Genomic DNA, 25,551 nt, shown 5'->3' on the forward strand with positions numbered 1-25,551 from the left:
CTTTTCAGAGGGCTTTTACTTTATCTGAGAAAGATACCAGAGATTTGAATCAAAAAGCCTCCATTTGAGCCCTGACTACCACCTAATAGTTTGGGGTGTTTGATGCAACTTTTCCTGGCCTCAGTTTCTTCATCTGTAGAACCAGAGTAGTTGCATCATCTCCCTCTTGTGTTGCTTTGAACAGCAAATAAAAATCTCTTAAAAATAAAGGTTTGGCACCCATATTGTGCTTGGTGCTGGGACTGGTGCCGGCACCTCAACAAAAGGCGTGCTCCTGCCTTCTTTCATAGGCTGATGATTAGGGGAGAAAGATCTTGGAGAGCAGCCTCTCCTTCTGCCCCCTTTCCCAGATGATGCGGCCCAGCCCAGCCTGGGGAGCTCGAATGCCTCATCCCAGGGCACCATCTTGTTAGAGGCCTACCCATGACCAGAATGCCAATGGCGAAGCCATCTGTCATTTACTTCCTTATTGGGAGATACTCATCGAGGCCGTGTTTGAAAGCTTTGCTTCCATGCTCTGGACAGACACAGGACACCATGGGGGATGAAACCCTCAGGGGACGTGCTTTGGATACATTGATTAATTTTACTGAATTTTTTTCTCCTGTTTTCTGTTTTTAGGTTGTAAGGGATAGTTTTCTGGGATGTGGAAAGGGAATGATATGTTTGGAAGTAGAGGGGATATAAAAGTCAATAAGATAACCAAAAACATGTTTTTTTAAAAAGCACACCTTCCATGACCTGTTCAGATAGTCCTCATCAGTCCTTGATTCTGAATGTTGGGAATTGACTCAAGAAATAGTTTTCCCTGAAGCTTGTTTACTTTTACTATTTCAGTGTATTACATGTTTTCAAAATTGATTACCAAACTTACATTTCGCTATTTCAGATGAGCTTCTTTTGCCTCACATGAAGAAAATTGATGGTATGCTGAGTGATAACAGAAGAAAACTTCTTCTGAAGCTGCATTTGGATCAGCCGCTTAAGGTATTTCCTCAGAACAACATTCCCCAGCGAGGCCTTAAAGCCAGGATGGATCTGTGCCTCTTTGGCAGGCAGAGTGTCACGGACTCTTCCCCATCAAGGAGCCGGCTTCTGCCTTCGCCAGATGACTCCTGTTCAGTTTTAGGTTCCCAAAAGACATTTCATGATAAAAATCTCTTCCACCTGTATGCGTGCATAGACACCTGTACAGTGAAATTGTGAGTGCACCAGAGGGTTGTGTGTATAAAGTTTGGGGCTAGGCCTGTGCACTGGGGGGCCTGTGGAGAATGCTCCCTGACCCAAGGCTCCCTACCTTTGCCAGGCTCTCTGTGGCTCTTCTCCCATGAGGCTGGGCTGTTACTATCCCCATTTTACAGATGGGGACACTGAGGCCCAAGGGGGTGGAACAGTCTGCCCAGGTCAGGCATCCCGGATGTGTCTGAGGACAGGATTTGAATGCTGGTCTTCCTAACTCCAAACAGAGAGGGCCTTCAGGGTGTCTGAGCTTGGCTGGGTCAGAGATAGGCCTTGGGACAAGGAAGCAGGCTGGAAGCCAAGGCCCGCCCTCTGCCCACTGGCCAGGCTGCTCCTTTGATACAGTGTTTATGTCTTAGGCTGTGCTGGTCTGAATAGAAGCCACCCACCTCTTGCACAATGTGTGGGAAGGAGCCCAGGGCCATCTTGTGGTCCCACCTGTCTTGCCCCCAGGCTTTAGACCACCCTATTAGTGTAGGAGCCATGGGGGGAGAGGGGGCTCCCCAGGGTGGGGCTTCTCATTTCTCTTTCTGACATTTTAGGCCCTCACAAATTTTCTTTTACTTCATTCTTCCCCTAAGAGCACCCAGATTTTCAAGATCCTGAATTGAAAAGTGCTGGCTGGGGAAACTGCAGGGTGTTATGGGGAAAATTTAGGAAAGCAGGAAATACTGCAGAAGCAGAGATAGGGAGACTCCAGAACTCTGGAGGGTGACTTTCTGCAGGGGCGGCTGGACCTTCTCTCTTGAGGGAAGACAGTGTGTGGACTTCTCTTAGAAGCAGCTTGTCTCCCTGGAAGTGGTTGAGTGTGTATGTGTGTGTGTGTCTGGACCCTGCAGGTGGACTGTGTGGGTTGCCCATCACTGGTCTAACCCACACAGTCCAACTGTGGGGTCCAGAGACAGACAGACAGACAGACAGACACACACACACACACACACACACACACACACACACTCACTCACTCACTCACTCTCTCTCTCTCTCTCTCTCTCTCTCTCTGTCTCTCTCTGTCTCTCTGTCTCTCTCTCTCTCACTCACTCACACACTCTTCCAGGGACAAAAGCCACTTCTCTCTGTTTCTGCTTTTGCAGTATTTCCTGTTTTCCCATGATTTCCCTATAACAGGGGCCACACACAAAAACTAGAACATGTTGCATTACATGATGGATTAAATTAATGAATGTATCACATAATATTCAGTTAATTTCCATTTTGAAAACAGAAGACTCTTTTAAGCTAAAATTGTCTTTGCTCTCCTTCTCTTGATCTAATTCTTTTTAGAGTTGATTGACCAGCACTTCTGTCATTTGATCAAATCCCTTAAACTTCTGCAGTCTGGAGATTCTCTTATTTTCACATTCAGTAGCTGAGTTGTTTATCTAAATCTGACAGAATGAAAAAATAATTTATTTTAGAAGGAACTAAGAATAAGACTAATAAGGGGAATAAGAAGCTATAAAGAGAGTTTAAATTTTAGAACCAATGTTTAGGGAGCAGCTGGGTGGCTCAGCAGATAGAGAGCCACCCCTGAAGAGGGGAAGTCCTGGATTCAAATGTGGCCCTAGACACTTCCTAGCTGTGAGACCCTGGGCAAGTCACTTAACCCCCTATCCCTTACTGCTTTTCTGCCTCAGAACTAATATAGTGTTTGATTCTAAGGTGAAATAATGGCTTTAAAAAAAAAGTTTAATCTTTAAATTTCTTTTACATATTGGATGAAAAGAATAATTGTGTTCAGAAATTATCTAAGATAGGGAATGTATATAAATAATGAAAAACAGTACAGTACTTTCTTAATAAAAGGAAGAACATGCTTTTCAAAAAATGAATAGGGAGTAGGTAGTATTAGCTAATTTTAGGCAAAAAATCCTATTGTTTGGTAAAGCAGAAACTTTGGGGTCCCTCCTCTTATTTTTCAAGGGAAAATACTTGTTTGTGAAGCATGTCATGTTTTCAGGGCCACAGTTCTTGGCTTTTGGAAAATTTATGTATCTGGATGAGAGAGTCCTGGAATTCTCAAGGTGCCGTGAGTAGTGAGTAACAACAGGCCCATCAGACCAAGTTGGGAATTGTTTGTGTATTTAATTGGACTCTTGAGAGCCACAACCCCAGTGGTTTTGAGCTTCTTAAGGTCCTTTTAGTCACACTGATGTACCCATCAGCTCTTAACAGTAGGGAGGCATCTCTGCCCTGTTCCCTGCCATGGATAGCCTTCTGCTTCCACTCGTACGCCTGAGATGGGCATTGGCTCTGTGAGCAGCGTGGCTCAGCCGCAGGGCTCCGATGGTCATCTTTCATGAGGGGGCAGCGAAGCGGGCATCAAGGACCCAGCAGCTTTCCTCAGCTTGAGGCCTATTCTAGAATGAGGCAGGACTTAGTTTATGGAGTGCCAGGCCCTTCTCTGCATCAGAACATGTGGGCCCCCCTCACAGGAGTCAGGCTGGGAGACTGGAGCCGAGAGGCCGTAAGTAATTCTTGGAGGGTTGAGCCTAATAGTGAGAGTCTGGCCTTTTGGACTCATTTCTAGTCCGTACACTAAAAATACTGATGAGTTCAATGATGAGCAGAGATCTCTGGGTCTGAACCAGTGAATGGCCTTTGATTGAACAGCTATTCAAGGAACGAATGATGAATTAATACATTATAAATACAAAGGAATAGGGCAGGGGCCGGCAACGTATGGCTCTTTCTGCAGGAGCCATAAAGTCCATTTTTTTTCGGGCGCTGTTACAGGAGCTGCACTGTGAGCACTGTACAGCTCTCACGAAATTATACTTTAAAAAATGTGGCCAAATCACGGCCCAAAAGGTTGCCGACCCCTGGAATAGGGTATCTTCAGAGCCGAGGACCCTGAGCCGGCGTCTCCTCTAGCTCCCTCGTGTCACAAGTGAGGCGTGCACTTAGCCAAGGCCCCATAGGAGGAAAGCCACGGGGCCTGGATGGGGGAACGAGGGCTTTCTGACCACTTCTGGGGTGCTTTCCATGGGACCACACTGCCCGGTACAGGGAAGTAAGAGCCTTAAATGCTTGCTCGTTGTTTCTGAGACATTTTTCTTCCTTTCTGGAATTACAAATGAACCTAAATAAGAAATTACTAGCTGGAATCTCACCTCAAACATTAAACATAAAAGCCTACATTGGACTCCCAAGTACCTGAAGCAGCCTATTTTATTTTCTTCCTAGTGCAGTGATGGGCAAACTCTTTAAAGAGGGGGCCAAAGAAAAGGAAATGCTCCTCTGTCAGTCTGTTTCTAAGGCAACTCTTTCGAAGTTTCATTGTATTGAATCCTACTCATTGTATTTGTCAGATTGGGAATAATGTCCTGCAGGCGGATAGAACATTTCAGGGGGCCGCAGTTTGCCCATCACTGTCCTAGTGGAGTTTACTTGGTTCTCCCAGGCCATTTTTAAAACTATATATTGTAAAGCTAGCCTTCCATCTCTGTTCTTTTTTTAAAAGTTCTAATTGTTTCCCTTCAAATATCATTTGTTTCTCTGTTTTAAAGAATGCTTTGGAAAGTTTTCCTGAATTAACAGTAATTACTCGGGACTCTAAAGCAAAAAGTGGAGGATCTATTTCTAAAATCAAAATGAATGGCAAATCTTATAACAAGAAGACACTTAGAACTTCCAAATCAACCACTAAATCAACACAGGTAAGTGTAAATTGATTTGAAATATTTTCTTTTCTTAACTCTACCCAATCTTGTTACCTGCTTCTCACCTCCTACTCCTCCTAGTTCATGGTTGTTCCTCAAAAGTACCACTTTGTTCCTAGATTCTTAATTCTAAGAAGTTCCCTTTTCTTTTGTCTTATCTCCTCTCCTTCACTGCCTCACTTCCCCTAAGCCAAATTGACACCATTGATATAATGCCTTTTTCTCCTTCTTTGACCATCTTGCCCTAGTTTTACTTTCTTAACAAGTATTTTACCTCATCCACCCCCTTTCTGCTGAAGAGTTTTTTAAAAGAAAAAGAAAATATAACATATTCATCAAAAATTCCCACATTGGCCATATCCAAAAGATGTCTCCAATTTTTCATTTTAAGTCCAGCATCTCTGAGAGGAGGGTATATGTTTCAGCTTTAGTCCTATAGAATCGTGTCATTACATTGTTCAAAGTTCTTTCAGAATGGTTTTTCTTTAGGTAATATTATTGTCATTATGTAAATTGATTCCCTAGTTCTATTCATTTCACTCTGTGCCAGTTATCATAAAAGTCTTCCTAGTTACCTTTGAAACCATCCATTTCATTATTTCTCATAGTGCAATAATACCCCAGTACATTCCTGTAGCCTAATTGTGTCGCCATTCCCCAAAAGGTAGTACAAACTTAGCTTCTGGTTTTAAGCTCCTCTTTTGAGGGCTATCATAAAATGTGAGGTGTTGGTCTGTGCCCAGTCATAGCCAGACTACTATTCAGTCCTCCCTCCCATCAGTGTTTATTAGGTAATTAGAATGGAGGGTTTATCAAACACTCGGTTACCACTTTTATTAACTTCTCCAATTCATTTTCCTGACTTCACCCAGTAAGCCAGCCTCTCAACAATTTCTGTCTCCCAAACTTAAATCCACCTCTCTTAACAGTGTTCTTGATCTCCCAATCCTTAGCTCGTGTCCTTTTCATGTCTGCTTTCTCATGAGCACCTGCTCCCAAGCTCTAGAACACGGAGAAGAGCTGCATGTCCCCCAGAGTGGCTGTTTTGAACCTCCAGCTTTTACTTTTTGATGAATGTTCCTGCCTTCCCAAGAAAACCAAGGCTGTCCATTGTGAAGCCTCTCCCTTCTCATTTCTCACTTCCCATCTTCTGTTCTCCCCCTTCCCCCTTCCTTTACTTTACTTTAAAAAAATAAAAGGATCTCTTGGGCTTCTGTACCTGATCCTGAGTACAATCCCTTCTCATATCGTTGGGGAGCTTATATCCTCCTCCTTTTTAGCTAGCTGCCAGGGGAAAGATTGGTATTCATTCTCATTGTAATCTAGGAGGTATTGTGCTTATTGGCCTTTTGTTTAGTCAGCAATGGTTATGAGTGACTTCTCTCCTAAATAAGTCAGTTTCAAAATTGAAGGTGAAAGTTTGATTCACAATTTTTGTAAAAGTATTCTTGTCTCAAGTACTTCTTTGTTCAGTGAAATACATATTAAAATTTTTTATAGGAATTTGCTGTAGATCCAGAAAAAATACAGTTGTATTCTTTATATCATTCTCTTCATCATTACAAATACCATATTTATCTGACATGTAAAGAGGAGGTAAGTGTCTATTAATTTATTTTTCACTTGTAAATTTATTATACTTTTCAAAAAATCATTTACTTTAATTGAGATTAGCTAATAGTGATTTCTTTTCGTATAAATATGGCTAAAAAAGCTTTTGAGAGGCAAAAATGACAAAAAGAATTTACTTTGGAATTGTCTTTGGTTAACAGGTACTCTGATTTTGTCCCTTTTTCGACTCAGCCTGAACCCCACTTGGTCCATTGCTTTATGCCATATTGCATCCTGATTGGTTCCATTTTCAGGCTTTTATAGGTGCTATTAATTACATGACAAATGATACTTCATTTTTTCTACCCACAAGTGAGCCTTTTTAAATTGCCTATAGTAACAGCTCTGGTAGTAGTCTTTCTTTTTAGTACTTAACTAGCTGAGCTCAGGAGAGATGTAATGAATATTGTTTTATTGCCATGGAATGAATATGAATTAAAACTTTTATAAGTATTTAGGTAGAGTACATTGAACTTACTAAAAAATCACACTTAAGGAGGAAGTTGCACTATCTTCCACCAGATGGGATTCTTTTAAATGTGACCATAGAATACCTTTAACTGATTCTGTCACGTCCTGCTAAGAGTGTTGAAGTCTGGTACAAGTCCAACAGTGGTTTGAAGACTTTGTATACTAATAATAGCAGGTATGAAATGGGGGCTGAATTTATTTTCAAATATTTGAAGAATAAACCTTGGAGATATTGTAATATTCAAAGAAGATCATAAAGCCATGAGTATAAATTAATGTGACAGTCTTTCCCTTTCAGATTTCATCTGTGCAAAAAAAAAATGAAGATTTAGGACAGGAAGAAATTGTACAGCTCTGTATGAAAAATGTAAATTGGGTGGAGGATCTTTTTGAAAAGTTTGGAGAACTTTTGAATTATGTCCAGCAAAAATGTTCATAACAATTTTCCAAAGTACCATTTTTCTACATGCGGGAAGAAAAACAATTCAAAAAGAATTTCTGGTTCTTCAGACAATGCGTATCTTCTTCATTTAGGAAACTTGCACCTTGGCTTCTGCTGAGGAAATTAGTCCTTTGTAAATGGACCTAAATGCTAAACACATTTTTATCCTGATGAATGATTTTTCTATTTTGGTAAACTATTGGGTAACAGTTATTTTCAGAATGTTTTTTGAAAAACAATAAAGCATGCACTAAATATAATTCTTTATTGCTACAGAGAACACTTAAATACTTTAGTTTTCCTTACCTCTAGCTAAACAACAGCGAGGGGTGGAAATAAGCTTATATTTGCATTTACATCTGGCCACCAAAATGAGAGTATTGTACATTTTGTAAACAGCTAAGTGTGTTGTGTCATTCTGTGAGAGAATATTGCCATCATCAGATCCAGAAACCATGTTCTGCTTTATGGACTCCTTTTACTCTTGACATGTTCAGGAAACTGGATGTGGAATTGGTGCAATCCTTTGACTGCTTTTTTGTGTCAAATTATATTGTAATGAAAAACAATGAACTATACTATTTTCCCTGTTTTGAAGAAAAGTATTTTCTTTTATATTCTTGTTTTTCTTTGGAAAAAATTCAATTGTACATTTTATCTCACTAATAGTTGTATTTTTCACAGAGAAAATATTGTGGTTACAATTGTTTCATATATCTTTGTAATACACTTCGCATTGTTTCCAGTAAACCTTATTCCTTTCTATGTTGACTTCCTATTGTACACTCTATCTTGAGATAACTGTGTTTATACAGACTTGCTTCAGTGTTAACCAGAACATGCATTCAATACTAGACTAGTTTTGCATCATAAATGTAGTTGTGTTGGACACTGCAGACATAGGAAAATAAATTTCTTACTAAACTAGCACTTGATTAACTGATTTATTAATACAAAAGCTCAACTATGGCTTACTTTCTGGTTAACAAATTGGTAAATGACTTGATTATTAGATGCAGTGTTGAACACAGCTTACATCATTCTTAGAACTGGAAGTGGTGGAGTTCTTTTGGTGCCTTTCCAACCTTTATAACATGCTTTTTTGTAGCTTTCTTTAGTTTTAATAGCTGACATTTCAAATAGTTCTGCTCAGACAGTGAATGTATTAGGTTCAACATAATTTTATTGTTTATTTTTGTTTGCCAACCGGATGCCTTATTTGTTTGGGAGAGATTTACTAGAGTCACTCAACTATCTCGTTTTTTTAAGATTTTATAGAAATGGTCGACTACCATGCTTTTGTTTATTTTACCACCATTTAGTGCCTTAACTCCTGCCAAGAAAGCAGTCTTACTGCTCAGTGCCCAAAAAGGACATGGTTGTATAGCCATTGCTAGTGTCTTGATTTTGAGTTAACAGGCTAACATATAATAACTTAAAACCTCAGTAAATGTGGCTGAAAGTTGAAGATGATAAGCAATTTGATTTCTGTCAAAACACCTGTAGCACTGGGGGGAAAATCAGTATTTATTTAGCCTTGAATCCTTGTTATGTTTAAAGCAATAATACTTAAATGCTTATACACAATTGGACACAAGATAAAAACATGGCAAGGCAAAGGTTCTGTTTCTGGAAATTTCTTAAAACCTGCTTAGATAGTTTATTACCATGAAAATAGTACATTGTGTAATTGCTTATTGGACTTAGTTCACCTGGTCTCCTATTTGAGAGGTACAGAATAGAATATCAGAGGCAGGAGCATCATGAAACTAATTTATGCTAAATGGAGAGGAACATAATTCGTATGTAGATAGCAGCCATATTTCCCTTGTAGTATTGACTCTGGACAGAACTGGTTTCTCTCACTTATAAAATTCAAAGTAGAAAATTATATTGAGATGCTAAAAAAGTTAAAATCTATTTGTAATATTCCATTATGCATCCTGATTAACCTCTTTTAGCATTTCTAGTCAAACCTTTTATTTCTGCATTTAGGCAACATTCAACTCAAAAGAGAGGTAAAAATTTCTTCATGCTATGCCCTTGAAAAGTGACCAATCAGACTTAACTTTGTCTAAGTTGAAATTAATCTTATGCTTCCAACGAAGATGATGACATCCATTTCACTTTCAGCCATGTGCTTTCGGCTTAAGTCACTTGAATAAAACAGGTGTACTGTTTCCCAGGGCATGCAGCAAAACAAGATTAGAGGTCAGTTCTCTCTTTCTGCAATATGCTGCCTGCGGAGGCCCTGAGAATTCTAGTCGCAACATCTCAGACTTCGCAACGACGACAACAACAAAAAGTTCTTCCTCTCATGTCCTAGGAAAAGGAACCCTAAGTATTGCTTCTCTATGAACTCTCCCTTGCTAACTCAAGACAAATGTTATTGAGTACCAATTCCTAACTTTTCTGAAAGGATGCTGATGGCAAGGCTTATGATGATAGTTTGAATTAAAGAGGGAATGTGCATGTTGCCATCACAACATTTTAAGAAAGGAGATTTTCCTGTCTATACAGGTCTGGAAGGAAAGAGACTGCACAAAAAATAATAATTTCTGTGGTTTTGTTTTGTTTTCTGTTTCAGCTCTCTGGTGGGAGAAGAGGTGGTGTTTCTTCCCCTCTTCTCTCCCTTACTTTCCCCTCATCTTAACCCAATCTCCTTTTTCTTGATCCTGCAGTGAAGTCATAAATTTTTAATGGTTTACTATTCATCATAGGAGGGTGACAATAACAGTTACTCATTATTTTCTTTTCATTGCAAGATCAAATAGAGTAGTCCTGGGAAGAAGAAGTCAAAATATTTTTCATAAACTTGTGAATTCTCTTTTAAACCCCTAAAATCAAAAAGGGACAATACATTAATTTTCTAAGACTCAGTTTTCCTCAGCATGAAAAGCCTTCTATTCTTCAGAGAAAATACTGAGATCTTGAAACATGCAAAAAAAATTTTTTTTCCTGAAAAAAGCTGCTCCATTTTGAGCTGTAACTTTGATGGCTTCAAAGTCAATGGAGCAGCAGGGTTTTTAAGTGGTTGATAATGTATCTGAAAGCTGCTTTGGGTGTTTTCGTTCTAGAACATTTATTGCATCTGTATGTTTTAAAAGCTGTTTCTGCTTCTTGTAGCAGAAAAGCTTGCCAGAGAGGTGATTTGTCCAATAGAATGTAAAAAAAAAAATCCCAGGATAATTGCTTCCACCTGTGTCAGTGGCACAAAAAACAATGCACCAAGATGTACATTATTGCACAGTGTACACCTTGTTGCATCTATGTTGAATGCATGCTTTTGCATATCACCTTTTATTTATGTGACAATAACTGAAATTACAGATACTAAGGAACCTTATGCATTTTGAGTCCAGAGTTTCAAGTGGTCCATGATACTATGTATGGAAATGTGAAGGGACAATTTTGTATAATACACATTTAATGTTACTAATTCATTAAAATGAAAGCAATTTTTAAACAATAAAACTGAAAATGTTCTGGGTATTTGTTTTTTCTTTTAAATGAATTATTCTTTTACAAGCAGCCATCTTGTAAATTGCATTGAAAAGTGAGCCACAATTTAGGACTTTTATTGTCTTGACTTTAGTTTTATCAATAACATAGTTACAATTTTATAAGAGAAAAAATCAGAACATTGAACTAGTGTTGTTTTACGTTAAATTTCACTTCAAAATCCTAAGGATTCTTCCTACCCCAAGTATTACTACATAGGCATAGTGGAACCCTGCTAACCCTGTACTTTTTATTTAAAACGACATAATTAGAGCAATCGTTGTATCACTTCTTTTAAAAAATGAAAAATTTAGCACTAAATCTACTGAGTTTTGTTTTTGATGGCTCCTCACTTTTCAAAGTAACAAGATATTATAATCCCATTGTTAAGAATAATAGGTCTGTTGAGCTGTTGATTTTAAATTTTCACCATTTGGACAAATACATACTTTTTCTATTTTGAAGGGTATTTTATACATTTGGAAAATAGCATTGTTCCCATTAGCCATAGCCATTTGATTAAAGTGGATCATAGAAGCGTATAATACAGTTTATCTGCTTCATTTTGTTCCATTAGACATTCTGTGGTTTTAGGTTCTCTCCCACCAAGAGATTTTTAAATTGCTGGCTCTCATTTCTTGACTGGGAAAGCCACCTTGGAGCTGGGGTTACTGACAGCTCTCTTTAAGTTGCTTTGTTAGTATCTAGTTGTTTCTTTTTTCCTGCAGTTCTCATGGAAGGCTCTTTTTCTGGAAAGGCAAATTCCATAGTTTGGCTCTAACTGAACATCAGAGCTAGATGGCCCCTGAAGGATTCTCTGCTGGCACTTGGTGGCATTTTATGGGTGAGGAAATTGAGGACCTTTGCCACACTCACCCAGGCTATAAGGAGCAGGACCAGAATTCCAGTTCAGATTTTGATCTAGTAGTCTTTATCAATGTAAGAAATCAGTTGTGAATTTTCCAGGTGATAGATTTGCAATGTTAGGATGATGAAACTGGTTAGCTTAAGTTATGATTTTCATAATGTGTGAGATAGATCCATGATCAAATGTAAATTTAAAAGATTCCAATGCCAAGTACAGATAATTTGGGATTCATGTTTCATGAATGAAGGAAACATGATTATATTGTGGTAAATTAAATAATAAGGAAAAAAATGTGGTAACTTTGTAATTGGTCAGTTCAGGGCACTGTTCATTGTACTAATGCTTATGATTAGTGGTTTTGCGATTCTGTCAAGGACCCCCAGGCTAATAATTCTTAGTTTTTATCTTCAATTCCCTCCTCTGAGTTAAAAAGGACCTAACAGCAGGCATCTCATGCAACAACCTATACCTGAATGATAATGCCCTCTGCAACACACCTGACAAGTCATCATCAGGCTCTTCTTGAAGATGGGGGGCCCTTCTCAAGAAAGGGGGACCAACTATGTCCTTTTACTTTGGGCTAGTTCTGTAGTTTGTGTCCAGCCTAAATTTACCTCTTCATTTCCTAATGTGTTACCTTCTGATGCCAAGGAGAAGATATTTAAATCCTCTTCTATTTGATTAGTCCTTCAAGTAACTGAAGAGAGTTATGCTACCCTCTACTATCTGCTGCCTCCCAACACACACATACACACACAGCATTCTCTAAGCTAATGCTGAGGTTTGCTTGCTTTTAGAATCTTCCCCAAGCTTTATGCTTTTTTTCTCTCAGTTTCTATTTTTGTACTTTGATATTAAAAAAGCTCTGCCTTCCCAATACGTTTCCTCCCTTTCCTCCAGTTAGAATTCATCCTATTCACCTGTGCTGTGTCCTCCTATAAAGTGCTTCCTGGGCATCTAGTTGTTTCCTAAAGACTCACATCGTCCTAGGAAAGACTCACATCAGCAGGCGGGGAGGCAGGCATCCTGGGGACATGGGTGTAAATCACAACCTTTCTGTAAAACAGGGGTTGTAGGAGTGCTTTCAAAAGGGCCTCTCAGAGACTCCAAATTCTAAAATGGATCATTGGAGGAGTCCAGTCATTGCTGTCTCTGGTGGATCCAAGAGAAGGAAGGACGGGAGCCCTCTTCTCAGGAAATTCAGAGTCTGGGAAAGGTTCTACATCCAGTGAAGCAGAATAAACAAATAGGTGGCCCAAAGCTTCATGCTGTGCTGTGTAGAAGAGAAGCCAGGAGGGGATCATAACGCAAACGTGAGGGATGCAAGACACTTTCTGGAAAGTCTGGGCCGAGTCTTGAGGGATGGCTAGGAATGAAGAGATGAGTGGGCTTGGGAGGATGGGCGACACACCTCTAGTGGCTTTCCCTATGGAGCAAACACCCTGCAAAGGGAAACCAATCAGGCTGGAATTTAGGCTGACTTTTCTGATGTATTCCTTAGTGACTTCTGTTCCATTGTCAGTGAAAGTTGTCTGTGTCCTTTACTGGGCTTGTCCCTGCCTTAGAGTACTAGTCCAAAGATTTCATTGGGCCAACCCAATAGGAACAGGCTTGGCGGCTCAAATGTCTTCATTAACTTTGTTTTCATGGAGTTTTTCCAGTGTTTTAAAACTCCTGGACTAATCCCCAGGGGGCCCTCTCCTCCCCAGTCTTCCATTGAGTTTTAAGAATAAAATGTTTATTTGACAATCCTGAGTCAGGAAGTCAGGAATTTTCACAGCCTGGATGATTGCAAAGTGCATTAGCATTATCTTAAGCTTGGCAAACAGTTCACTATCAGAGAAGATAACATGAAAGCACCAGCCATAAAGCCCTGGAAATACAATCCTAACTTGTGTCCGTTCTGGTCGTGAACAAACCATCTGTGGCTCCCCATGAACTGAGAATGCCAAAAGGGGCTCCCAAGAATGTCCGGAGCCAACAGAAGCCTCATGGAGTTGCCTGCTCAGCTTATAACTCTCAAGCCTTCAAGGGAACTTCTTGTTCAATAGGCGCCCATTAAGGGTTTGTAATGGGGACTACGTTGGGAATATGAGAAGTAGAAAACAGGAGCCCACGTTCTAATGGGGAATAGAAAGGCTTCTTGGACAGAGGGAAGGCAGAGGAGTCCAGGCAGTGGAAAATGTGTAGGATGAACCCCAAGGTTGGTCTGTGAGGCTGATCTGGATAGAATGCCCAGAAGGAAGGACAAGAAGGATTTTCTATTTATCCTGGAGGTAATTGGAAGCCCCTAGAGTGGGGGGGGGGGGGGGAGTGTCCTGGTCAGACTATACTACAGGAAAATTGTTTTGGCAGTTAAATGGAGGATGTATAGAAATGTAAAATGATAGCCTTGCTTGAATGTGACTCCCCAGATTCAGCCTACACAGGTAAGAATGTATTTGCCTGGGGGCAGCGAGGTAGCACCAGGCTTGGAATCTGGAGAATCTGGGTTTAAATGTGACCTCCGACACTTCCTAGCTGTGGACAAGTCACTGAACCCCAATTGCCTAGCCCTTGCTGATCTTCTGTCTTAGAACTGACACTAAGACAAGAGGTAAGGGTCAAAATATATATTATACATATGTATTCATTTGAAGTTTTGCAAATTTAATGAAAAGGGCTTTACACTAAAAAAAGAAGATTGAAAAGATAAAAGGTGCTGATGACTATCAACAGGTATCAGATGATAGTGAGAAAGAAAAAAAGGAGAGTACCAGCTGAGATCCTCAACAGTGCATGGGAGAGAGGGAGGGAGGGAGAGAGAGAGATGGCAGTACTTTTTATGATAGCAAAAAATCTGGAAACCAAGCAGCTAACCAGAATAAATTATCACCTATTAAGTTAATAGAATGTGACTGTAACTAAAAAACAATGGACCTGAAGAACTCAGACTCATGAGACCTGTTTGATGGAAAGTAAATAGAGATGAAAGAAGGAGGAGAGGGTGAGGGAGGAAAGATAGAGAGGCAGGAAGAGAGAGACCAAGCGTGAGACTCTAGCAAGCTCATGGCATGAACTTAGTCTGGAAGTGATTTGAGTTAGGCTGAAAATTCAACAGAACCTATAGTGGCTCTGTTGAATTTCATTTAATCTAAAATTGGATTCCATTAATTGCAGGAAATGAAAGTGTTAAATGGGAACATAATTAATTTTGGAGAATAGGGAAGACTATTTTAGATTTTGGTTTAAAAGCAGTCAGTGTGACAGGTGTTCCTAATTATTTGCAACTAGACCATGTTATATTTTTTGAAAATCTTGAATTTTCAAAAGACATGCCATGTCCAAAGTAACTAAAAACAACATTAGAGGGTTGCCTGAAATCATACAATGATAAAATGAAACACAAAATTTTGACTGTGATTTATTCCTGATTGTAAAATAATTTGGGAAAATTTCATTTTAAATTTCTTCCATTGGAAGAAAATTGACTCCATTCCCAGGAAGGGAAAATATTCATTGTCAGTCATCTCAGCCTTTCCAGGAAGCATCTTTTTGAACTTACTAGATTTTAAATTATTTGAGGGCAGGTACTAAAACTAATTTTCACTCTGAATCTCAGAGGCCACTTTGGTCTGGTGGTTAACTAATTCTTGCAAAGATTAAATGCTCTGTTTTTGAAAGAGGAAATGACTGCTTAATTAATTTAGACCAGAATTCCCAGGATCTGAATTAAATTAGGGCAACAATGAACCTGTTTATCACTTTTAACCATGAGTATCATCCTAGAATTATAGATTTAGAGCTGGAAGTAACCTTGTAAGTCATCTAGTCTAACCTCTAATTTTACAGATGAGGAAACAGGTCTAGAGAAGTTATCCTGTTCAAAGTCACATAGGCAATAAGTGATAGAGCTGAGATTTGAACTCAGGCCTTATGCCTTTTTCCACTATACCTCATTGCCTCTCTGTGACTTTAATATTTGTAGATTTTCATTAATTAAATGTTGGAACTATATATTTTAACTGAACTAGTTACATTGGAAAATAAAACAGCCCCTTAATGTATTTCTTTACCCCATGAAAAGGGTTATTGTTGCTTTATGACATATAAAGGACAAAGGGGGATGAATGTGAATAACTGGAATATTTTTATGAAATATTTACAGTAAACAGGATTTGCCCTAATTCTTTCACAGCAATGAAGCCTTCTTTCCTTGTCAACCAACCCTTCTCCCCATCCCCCTACCACCAACTAACAAGAAAACTTTTATGTAATTTTTGAATTTGAAATTAAGCTATGGGCAAAACCTTAAACTACTTTCGCTCTCACATTATGTTTAAGGATTTGAATTTAAATGGAAACCATATTAGAACTTTTAACATGTCTCATTTTTGTTTTTTAAAGTTCATAAAATGAAATTCATGGAAAAAATTCATAAATGCCTTTAAAGCAATTGTTTTTTTTATGGATACAGGAAGAAATTTAGTTCCAGTTCTAGTTTAGCTAAGTGATTTACATTCATTATTTCCAAATAATTTTCTTGAAGATTATATTAAAGGAAATATCAAATATTTCATGATATTTAAAATCCATCTAGAACAGGGACAGTAAAGACAGTCTCTCTGGCCCTCTCTTCAATATTTGATTCATAACATTCATGCATTCATTTGCCAAGCATTTATTGTTGCCTTCTATTTCTAGGCCATTGTACTAAACACTTAAGTAAGAAAAGTGAGCAGGAATCCTTTTGAGGCTTATCTAGGGAAAAATATTATACCAATAAATGCTGAAAAGGCTCTTGACTAAATACCTATTTCTGTTAAAGATGTCAAAAAGCATAACCATAAATTGATCTTTCCTTGATGTAATCTAAATCCAAGGATAAGTATTAGATGTAAAAGAGAAAGGCTGGAGACTTTTCCAGTAAAATCAGGGGTAAAAGCAAAGGTGTATGTCGTCACCATTACTATTTGAGTTCTGGAAATGTCTTATTAGCAGGAAGTGGAGAGAGAGAATAAGGATAGGCAAAGAGGAAACAGAATTATTTGCTGTCTGCCTATGACATGTTGATCTACTTAAAGAAACCCAGAGACTGGATGAAAGAATAATTTTAAAAGACTTCAGCAAAGTGGCAGGAAATAATTCCACACAAATCATCATCATTCTCTGCAGTTCACCAACTAATGCCAGCCAGAGAACGAAAAAACAAAAATTAAATTCAAAATAACTACAGAGGGGCAAGTCAGTGGATAGAGAACCAAGGCTGGGGATAGGAGGTCCTGAGTTCAAATCTGCCTTTATATACTTATGACTGGATGTATCACCCCCAATTGCCTTAGTCCTTATTGCCTTGGAACCAATGGAATCTAAGACAGAAGGTAAGGGTTTTTAAAAATAAAAATTTAAAAAGCCACTACAGAATGTGCAAGATACTTGGGAATTTACCTCCTAAGACATACCAGGAATTATAGGAATACAACAACAAAGTATTCTCTCCAGAAATTCATAGGGCCCCAATAATTGCAGAATCTACATACTGCTTATGTCAACATAAAAATAATATTCCTAAATTTATTCAGTGCCATAACAATACTACCAAGAGGTTACTTTTTAGAACTAGAAAATTGGTAACCAAATTCATCTGGAGGAACAAAAGATCAAAAACCTCAAGGGTAAGAAGGAGAAAAAGTGGGAAGGAGGGGGGAGCTCAGCATGGCTCAGGATCATTGAAACTATCGGAGACTGATGAGAAAGACGGAAATTTCCCACCCAGTCATCCATCAGGTGAGTTCCACCACAGCTCCCTGACAAAAGACGTCCCATCGGAAACGAATGAGAAGACAGGATATGCCTCTTGCAACAAATAGGGCATCCGAACAGAATGACATATTCCCGAGCAGTAAGGAAAGGACCCGGGAGGAATTCTATGACCGGATCTCCAGGAAGCAGAACCAGGAAAGGCTTCCTTACTTGGACGAATCCAGTCACAACGACGGCAAAGGACAGATGATGACATCGCCAACTCTTGACCGAGTCGGGATAGAAACCAGGTGAAGAAGGACCCGGATGGGTTGGGGGCTTGGTTGGTTGGTCTCTGGCTGCAGCCCTCGGGGCTGTTTGTTTTGCTTGGCTGGTGACAAGAAAGGCTGTTTTTGAATTTTGTGGGAGGAGAACGCTGGATGAGGAGGGAGACAGCGACAAAGAATCAAAAAAAGGAAGGATGGAAACATCCCTGAAGTCTATTTCATGCTCAGGCGAGCCATCCGTTTCCGGAGCGTGTTTCCAAGTGTTCGTCGCACCCTAACGTACCCTCGCAGAGATCAGGCGGGCAAATGGGTTACAGATGAGAAAACGGAAACCATTCCATTCAGCCCTGGGTGAAGTGCCACGTCCCGGGGACCCCCGGGGAAGCAGTCTGCATTGGGGGAGGAGGTCAGACACCCCGACCCACCAGGACCGCTGGAGAGGATGGGGGGAGGGTTGTTTGTTTTTTTTTCACCCTCCCTCTTAGGATGGATACTAAGTATCGGTTCCAAGCCGTGGGGGTTAAGTGACTTGCCCCGGGTCACAGCTAGGACGCGGCTGAAGTTATTTGAACCCAGGACCTCCTGTCTCTGGGCTTGGCTCTCAGAACCCTGATGCCCTTCGCTGCCACCTCCGACTTTGAGATTTGAAGGAAGGGGAAGCCTCTGGGAGACAGCACCCTGGGCATTATGGACACGAGGATTCCAGAACTCTGGCACCTGTGGGCCCATTCTTGTGACGGGAGCTCTGAGGAATGCAAGCAGTCTGATGGAAAGGATAAGGTTTACTCTTACTGGAAAAGAAAGCCAGAGTCCGTGTGCCGCATAATCTTGCCCAAATCCCCGCTCCGGAGTTCATGGGGGGTCATCCCTAGGGTCTGGAGCAGCCTTCATGGAGGTGGTCCTTGCCTCCGGGCTGGAAGGACGGGTAGAACAGGGGTGGGGGAGGGGTCGGGCGAAGGCCTTTCCTCAGCTCGCTTGCTTCTCGGAACTGCGCCTAGTGACCCCGTGCCCTGCTGCACTACCAGCCGCCGTGGGGGTAGACGCCGTGCCCTCCTCCAAAGCAATCTCAAAGACCCCGAGCCCTTGTCTCCTAGAACCCCACTGGGTTGTAGGCTAGGGCGGACCCTGCAGAGCCGTAGCCTGTTGGGGGGAGGGGAACACTAGGTTTAGGCGGACTGCGGGAGCAGTGATGAACAAGTTAGATCTCCTTCCACTTGTTTTACAGACGAGGAAACTGAAGGCAGTCGATAGAACTTTGCTACACTTACCAGCTGTGACCGTTTGCCTTAACCTCATCTGTAAAATGAGAAAAAATAATAAGCCTACGAACTGGGTAACCGTTGGCAAGTCACTTAACTCTGCCTTAGTTTCCTTATTTGTGAAATGAGCTGGAGAAGGAAATGACAAACCCTCCAGGGTCTGGCAAGAAAACCCCGAATGGAGTCTAGGAGAATCCCAACAGAGTCGAGCCCTAGCAGCTCCCGCAGGTGTCCGAAGGGTGGAGCTGACCTGGCCTCCCACGCTCGCGGGGGTGGGCAGCGGCCTCGTGCCGCGCCTCCTCCTGGCGCACGGGGGCAGCACGGGCGGGCGCGAGGGGCGGGGCAGGGCCAGGCCTGCGGGAGCTCCGCCCCCTCCCGAGGGAGCCGGCTGCAGGGCAGCAGTGGCCGGGCTCTTATTGCCGTCGGGGGAGCCGCGGCGGCCGATGGCAGATATGTCCAGCGTGCGAGAGAAGGCGGCGTCGCTGCATATTTCGGAGCTCTACAGCCCCGAGCAGAAGCCTCCGGGTGAGTGAGGAGACGGGCCAACCCGACGAGAGCAAAAGAGCGAGGGGGAGAAAGGGAGGGAGCGAGCGGGGGAGGACGGAGACAGCAAACTACCGCCGGGAAGTAACTTACTCTGCTCACTCCTCCTGGCCCTAAGGCGCCTGCAGCCGCCAGCCAGCGCGCGCTGGCCGGGCTCTGGCAGCCGCGTCGCGGGGGGTCCCCGCCGGGGCCCACGCAGCCGATGCCGCCTGGCGCTCTTCCCTTCGGCGCGCTGGGCTCCCGGTACTCTCCCCTAGTACCCGCTCCGGGCTCTCGCTCTTCTTCAACCCCTTCCCCAGAGCTCCCGCCGCCGCCTCCCCCGCGCTGGGCTCGCGGTTTTTACCCCCCTCCCCCTCTCCCGGCTCGGGCCGGACAAACTGGGCGTCGCATCCCGCTGAAGAGCCCCGGGCCGGGCGGAGGGGCCGTGGAACCCTTCCTCTCTCCCCTCCCCCGTGCTGTCTGCCTGGGCGCCCGGCCCAGCGGAAGCCCCCTCCCCAGGCCCAGGACACTGGGGGGGTGGGGCAGGGGGTAAGGGGCGGGGTGGTGCTCAGCCGGGCAGTCTTCCAGACTCCAGGGGTGAATTCTCCCCCTTAGTGGGGGGCGGGGGTTCAATTTAGCAGCCGGGGACAATAGCGGGCTTGGGTCAGGACCCCCTGCGGTGCGAAGCGCTTCATGTCCGGGGTGGTTCCGCTGTCTACCCCTCGGGCTGTCGGGCCTTAGACTTTCTGGCCCCGGAGGCGATGGATCGATGAGGAAAACGAAGTCCAAAAGTCTCGTGGTTTAAGCCGCGCTTTGCAGACGGCTCTACGGGCCTCCGGGCTCTTTGCACCCAGGAGCGCGCTAATAGACCTGGAAGGCCTGTCCCGGGAGGGCAGGCAGGGAGGCACGGGCCACGGATGCTTGCTCCGTGCTTGCCTGACTAGAGTGGGACAAATCCAAGATCCTGGTGGTGGCCTGCTGTTTGCCCTCGTCAAGTGACTTCAAGTGTGTTTCCTCATTTGGGGGAGTTGGGGGTAGGGGGAAAGTTTTCGAATGAACTTTCTTCTCCTTTAGTTCTAGCCAGAATAACGTCCTCATTCTCTTCAGCAGCGAAAAGTTGAGATTCAGCTGCCTCCCTTTCAGAAATGTGATAATATTTCCAAGTAGTAAAGAAATAAAGTCCCCATCTTCCCTTTGACTGGTGACTCTCTTTTCTATCCCCAGCTGGGTCCCCATCCCCGAAAAAGGCTGTCATGGGCAAAGTGCTCATGAAGACCAGGATTTCAAGGGGCAGCTACGTGGCCCAGTGGATAAAGCCAGGCCTAGAGACCTTGGGTTCAAATGGGACTTCAGACCTTTCCTAGCTGTGTGACCCTGGGCAAGTCACTGAACCCCCCATTGCCTAGTCCTAACCAATACATAGTGATTCTAAAACGAAAGATAAGGGTTTATTTAATAATTTAAATTTTTATTAATTTATTCATATATTATATACAATATTTTATATTTGTACTTAAATTAGTCTAAAAATTAGACTGAAAAACATTTTGAAAAACTATAGGATGACAGCAAAATTTATTGAAATCAATGAATTTCCATGGAGGTTTAACATTTTTTTGAGTGGGTAAAAACACACATCTCAATAAGAGACAAATTGTACTTAAATATTATAATGTATCCCCAATAATAAATAAGAAACCCTTGACCAAAAATAGTTTATTGCACAAAACTTAAGGAATTCCCAAGCACTCTTAAACCTTTTTTTAACTAACATGCTCAATAAGATAATCATTCATTGTACATGGAGTACATGTATGTAATATAATATATAAATTATTTAATTAAAATTTTAAATTTTAAATAATAAAATGTATATTTAAAAATAAAAAATGAAGAAAGACTGGGTTTTCAAGAGGTTTATGCCTTCTGTGGAAGTTATGGCCCTCCAGGTCCACCTCTAGTCTGGCATTTGGCCCTGAGAATGATGCCCTTAGAAATAGACTTAGTGATTCTTAATTTTCTGAGAAATATCTTTAATAAGGACTGTTCCCTGAATAGCTTTTTAAGGGGATTTAGCCACTGTAAAGGAAGGAATGTATTTTCTGAAGCACTTTTGCATCTTCTTCCTCACTCTCTAAGGTGGTGTTTGGGACATTGTAAGAAATCTTCATGCTCATCCCCCTCCATAGGATCGGGAGGAAGGCTTGCTAGCAAATCCTGCCTGGTTAGGTAAATGGCAGATATTTGCTGTGTGAAATCCCTGGGTTTGGGGATGGAAGGTGAGGGAAAATGGGAGGAAGGTACTTTTAGGCTTCTTAGAAGTGCCTGAAGGTCTGGGCCTTCCAGGAGCAGACTCGCCCCTGCAGCCAGGCTGAGGTGCTTTCTCATGCCTGGCTTGTGCCCTGTCTGCCTTCTGTGCCAGCCACTGGCCCCTAACGCGTGTGTCCACTCTTAGGTATGCAGCAAAACATCCCATGTGTGACATGAGCCTCGTGATGGGAGCCCACAGTTCTTGGCCTCTTGCCATTGAGTCACTGAGCAAGCCTCTCTTTGCCTTTAGAAAGGGGGAAAAAACCTAGTAGTCCCTCTAGAGGCCTTGATTTCTTGTAGATAATTTGACTAGTTGTGCTAAAGAAAAGCTTGTTTTTTCTTCAATAAAGCATCTCTCATTTTTTTTTATTTTTTTAATTTTTTAAACCCTTAACTTCTGTGTATTGGCTCCTAGGTGGAAGAATGGCAAGGGTGGGCAATGGGGGTCAAGTGACTTGCCCAGGGTCACACAGCTGGGAAGTGTATGAGGCCGGATTTGAACCTAGGACCTCCTGTCTCTAGGCCTGACTCTCAATCCACTGAGCTACCCAGCTGCCCCCATCTCTCATTTTTAAAATGAATTCATTTTTATTTTATTTTAATCTATTTTTTATTTTAATAAACATAAAAAACATAAGTTTTCTGAAGTTATATGATCCAAATTATCTCCCTCCCCATTCCCAGAACTGACAAGCATTTCAGTCTGGGTTATACCTGTATTATCATGCAAAACATATGAACTTCTCATTTTTGAAGGGGATAAGAAATTGTAAATGGAATTTGTCATTATATTTATGCTTTAATATATAAAATACATTTTATTGTTATTATTTATATAATGTTTAATCAATGTTAAAATAGATATTATGTATATAATGTGCCCTATACATTATAACATATAATATAATATGATATAAAATATATAAAAAGCATGTTATACTTTATATATCTGAACATCTCTAGTTTCCTTTGCTAGTGATATTTTCAAATTCTGATTCTTCTGATTGCAGACCTGGGTGGATTTCTGCTCTGGGGTGGGCTTAAAGGGCCTATAAAAATGCAGATATTCAATGTATCTCTCCCTGGAGGCAGCCTCTGAGAAGGTGGCAGGTTACCTGATGAATGAAGTAATGTAATTCCTTGAATTTGCAGAGTCTCATTTTTCTTGGGAGCCCAGAAGGCTTCCCATATGCTCTTCCATTCCCTTCCCTGAGTAAGGTGAGGATGGGTGCTTGCCTTTGGTGTCATTTCGGTGTCAAGGAGACACGTTGAAATGGCAACCCTTGTCGCCACCCAGGAGTCTCTCTTTCAAAGCTTTTGTTCTCTCTGGGATCCCAGGCCTGGCCACCAACACCCCCCACCTGCGCCCTCCTGGGTCGGTGGTGGCACGGAGGAGCCTCTGCTGGGTCCAGGGACTCCCCGACATGGCCAGCTTTGTCTGCGCTGCCACACACACAGTCCCTTTCCTGCGGCAACCCTGTTTTTCACAGCAGAGTGTTTATGTGGGCTTTGTGGCTTGTAGAAAAGGAAGCTTTCAGGATGGATTTGAGTCAGACCAGTCTGCTCTCCTGATGTGTTTCTCTGGCCTGTGCCAAGACCCCTACCAGGGTTTTACTTGATCAGATGCTTTTTGGAGTGGGAGTTGGAAGATGCTAGTGCCAAGGCCAGCCCTGTTCCTGCTTCCCTCTCTGATGTGGGCCTGAGCCTCAGTTTCTTTATCTGGAGGTTGTGCTAGAGTGTTCCCAATATTTCTTCTAGCTCTGAGCCCCAGGAAAGGGTCAGTGGGAAGGAAGGATGTCGTTTTAGCTAGCTTCAAGCCCTGTTTTTTATCATGTTTATGAAGCAGAGTTGTTGTTTTCAATGTCCTGTACGCTCATTAAAAAAGATCATGTTCATTGTCGAGGCCCCCAGTTTTGGGAACCTAAAAGTTATGTTCAAATAGGTATGAGCCAGGCCTTACAGGTGGCACTGCCCCCAGGACTCTCCCTGTGCCTGGCCTGTGGGTGGAAGAAGCCCCACTCTGGAGGGGTATTGATATATATTTTATTATTTATATAGTATATATATTTAATATAGCTTATGTATATTGACAAAAATTTACAATTATATATTATAGAACATAAATATATAGTTAAAATAAAATGCAAATATGATTATATATAGTTAGAAATAATAAATATTTATAGTTATATATTTATATTTATCTTCATTATATATTTAATATATATCATATCATATAACAAATAAAATAGACTATATTTTAATCTATTATCTATAATATTAGTAATAGTAATTAATAATGTATTGATACTATTATAAAATAAGTATTAGAGACTCTTCTGAATACTGCTATGCTCCTAGGGTATATTGGTTGGGAATCTGTGACTCTCTATTTCCCCTAGATAGCTAGTGCAGGGGAAACACCAAGCCCTATCACCCAGCTGGATGTTATAATTGCCCTATTCTTTATAATAGTGCCCAGTCAGGACCCTTAATGGTCAAGTGAATGGGTAACCCTTTCAGGTCCCACCTGGGGTTGGAATTGATTATTAATATTGGGCTCTATTAGCCTTGGATAACGTTTTCATCTGACTGCATTGCTCCCTCCCCAAGGGTTGTGATATAATGACCACTCAGGCAGGTACTTACAAATAAAATTTTATCTATAGATATTAAATAGGGAAAGGAATAACCAGGAACGGATTGGGGATAGGAGACCCTGTCACTAATAACTATGATCAATAATCCCTCAGGATTGTAGGCTGTTGTTTCAGTAAGCTGGAGCTAGTGGTTTCACCCTCTTCTGGTTCAGCTTGGCCACTGCCAAACCAGGGAGGGCAAACTGCTCAGTTAGTACAGATATTGTGATTTCTCTCAGCTTCCCTGTTCTCAGTTTGTGATGTCAGCCTGCACAGCCTTTAGGAAGTATCTACCCTTCACCTCCCTTTTCTTCTCCCTCCCTCCTCTGGGGCCAAGATACCTAAATAGCTAATGATGATCAAATGCCTAAATATCTAGGGAGATTCAGAGCAATGTTCAAAGATCAAAGGTCCAAGCTCAGGTCCAAGCCCCAAGACCTCCCCCAGATGGCTGGGAGGGCTATTTATATCCTCAGGCCAACCGACTTTCCCCTCTCCTAAAAGCCTCTGCGAACCTTCAAGGTCTCCAACTGTCTTCCCCTGTCAATCAAGGTGAGACAAACCAACCCTCAGAGCTTGAATATAACATAAATGCCGTTTTGTTTTTGGAAATTTCAACCTGTAAATTTCCAGATGATCTTCTTCGTAGGTGATCTCTACTCTGTGCTTATCTTAACTTATGTGTTTCTATCCCACTAACTACCCTTCCCAAAATAATAAATCTTATCTAATGCCCTATCTATCTAGCCTAAAGCTAATGACAAGGGTTTTAATAGATTTTTCTGGGAAAGTGTGGGGTTCAAATACAATGTTTCCATAAACATATCATTTGAATACAATTATAACATGTAAGCATTTTTAAAACATTTAAGAATAATTTTCTAGACTCCAGCAAGTAATTAAGAAGGTCATCCACCATGATCAGGTGGGATTTATACCAGGAATGCAAGGATGGTTCAACATTAGGAAAACCATCCACATAATTGACCATATCAACAGTCTAACAAACAAAAATCACA

At 41.6% G+C, this 25,551-nt stretch overlaps 2 protein-coding genes across 2 annotated transcripts in view; both read left to right on the top strand.

Moving 5' to 3' along the window:
• QSER1 (glutamine and serine rich 1) overlaps positions 1-8,406 on the top strand; it is a 51,293-nt gene extending 42,887 nt beyond the window's left edge. Inside the window, exons 9-12 of the mRNA XM_044680715.1 lie at positions 890-987; positions 4,749-4,898; positions 6,402-6,497; positions 7,282-8,406. Coding sequence (XP_044536650.1) covers positions 890-987; positions 4,749-4,898; positions 6,402-6,497; positions 7,282-7,422 — 485 coding nt within the window. The 3' untranslated portion in view covers positions 7,423-8,406. The remainder of the gene's footprint in view (positions 1-889; positions 988-4,748; positions 4,899-6,401; positions 6,498-7,281) is intronic.
• An 11,083-nt stretch (positions 8,407-19,489) lies between these two features.
• The window catches only part of DEPDC7 (DEP domain containing 7), a 30,889-nt gene continuing 24,827 nt past the window's right edge, over positions 19,490-25,551 (top strand). The window contains exon 1 of the mRNA XM_044680982.1: positions 19,490-19,586. Coding sequence (XP_044536917.1) covers positions 19,505-19,586 — 82 coding nt within the window. The 5' untranslated portion in view covers positions 19,490-19,504. The remainder of the gene's footprint in view (positions 19,587-25,551) is intronic.

Source organism: Gracilinanus agilis, chromosome 6 (assembly GCF_016433145.1).
Source record: "Gracilinanus agilis isolate LMUSP501 chromosome 6, AgileGrace, whole genome shotgun sequence".
In the NCBI taxonomy this organism is placed as follows: Eukaryota; Metazoa; Chordata; class Mammalia; order Didelphimorphia; family Didelphidae; genus Gracilinanus; species Gracilinanus agilis.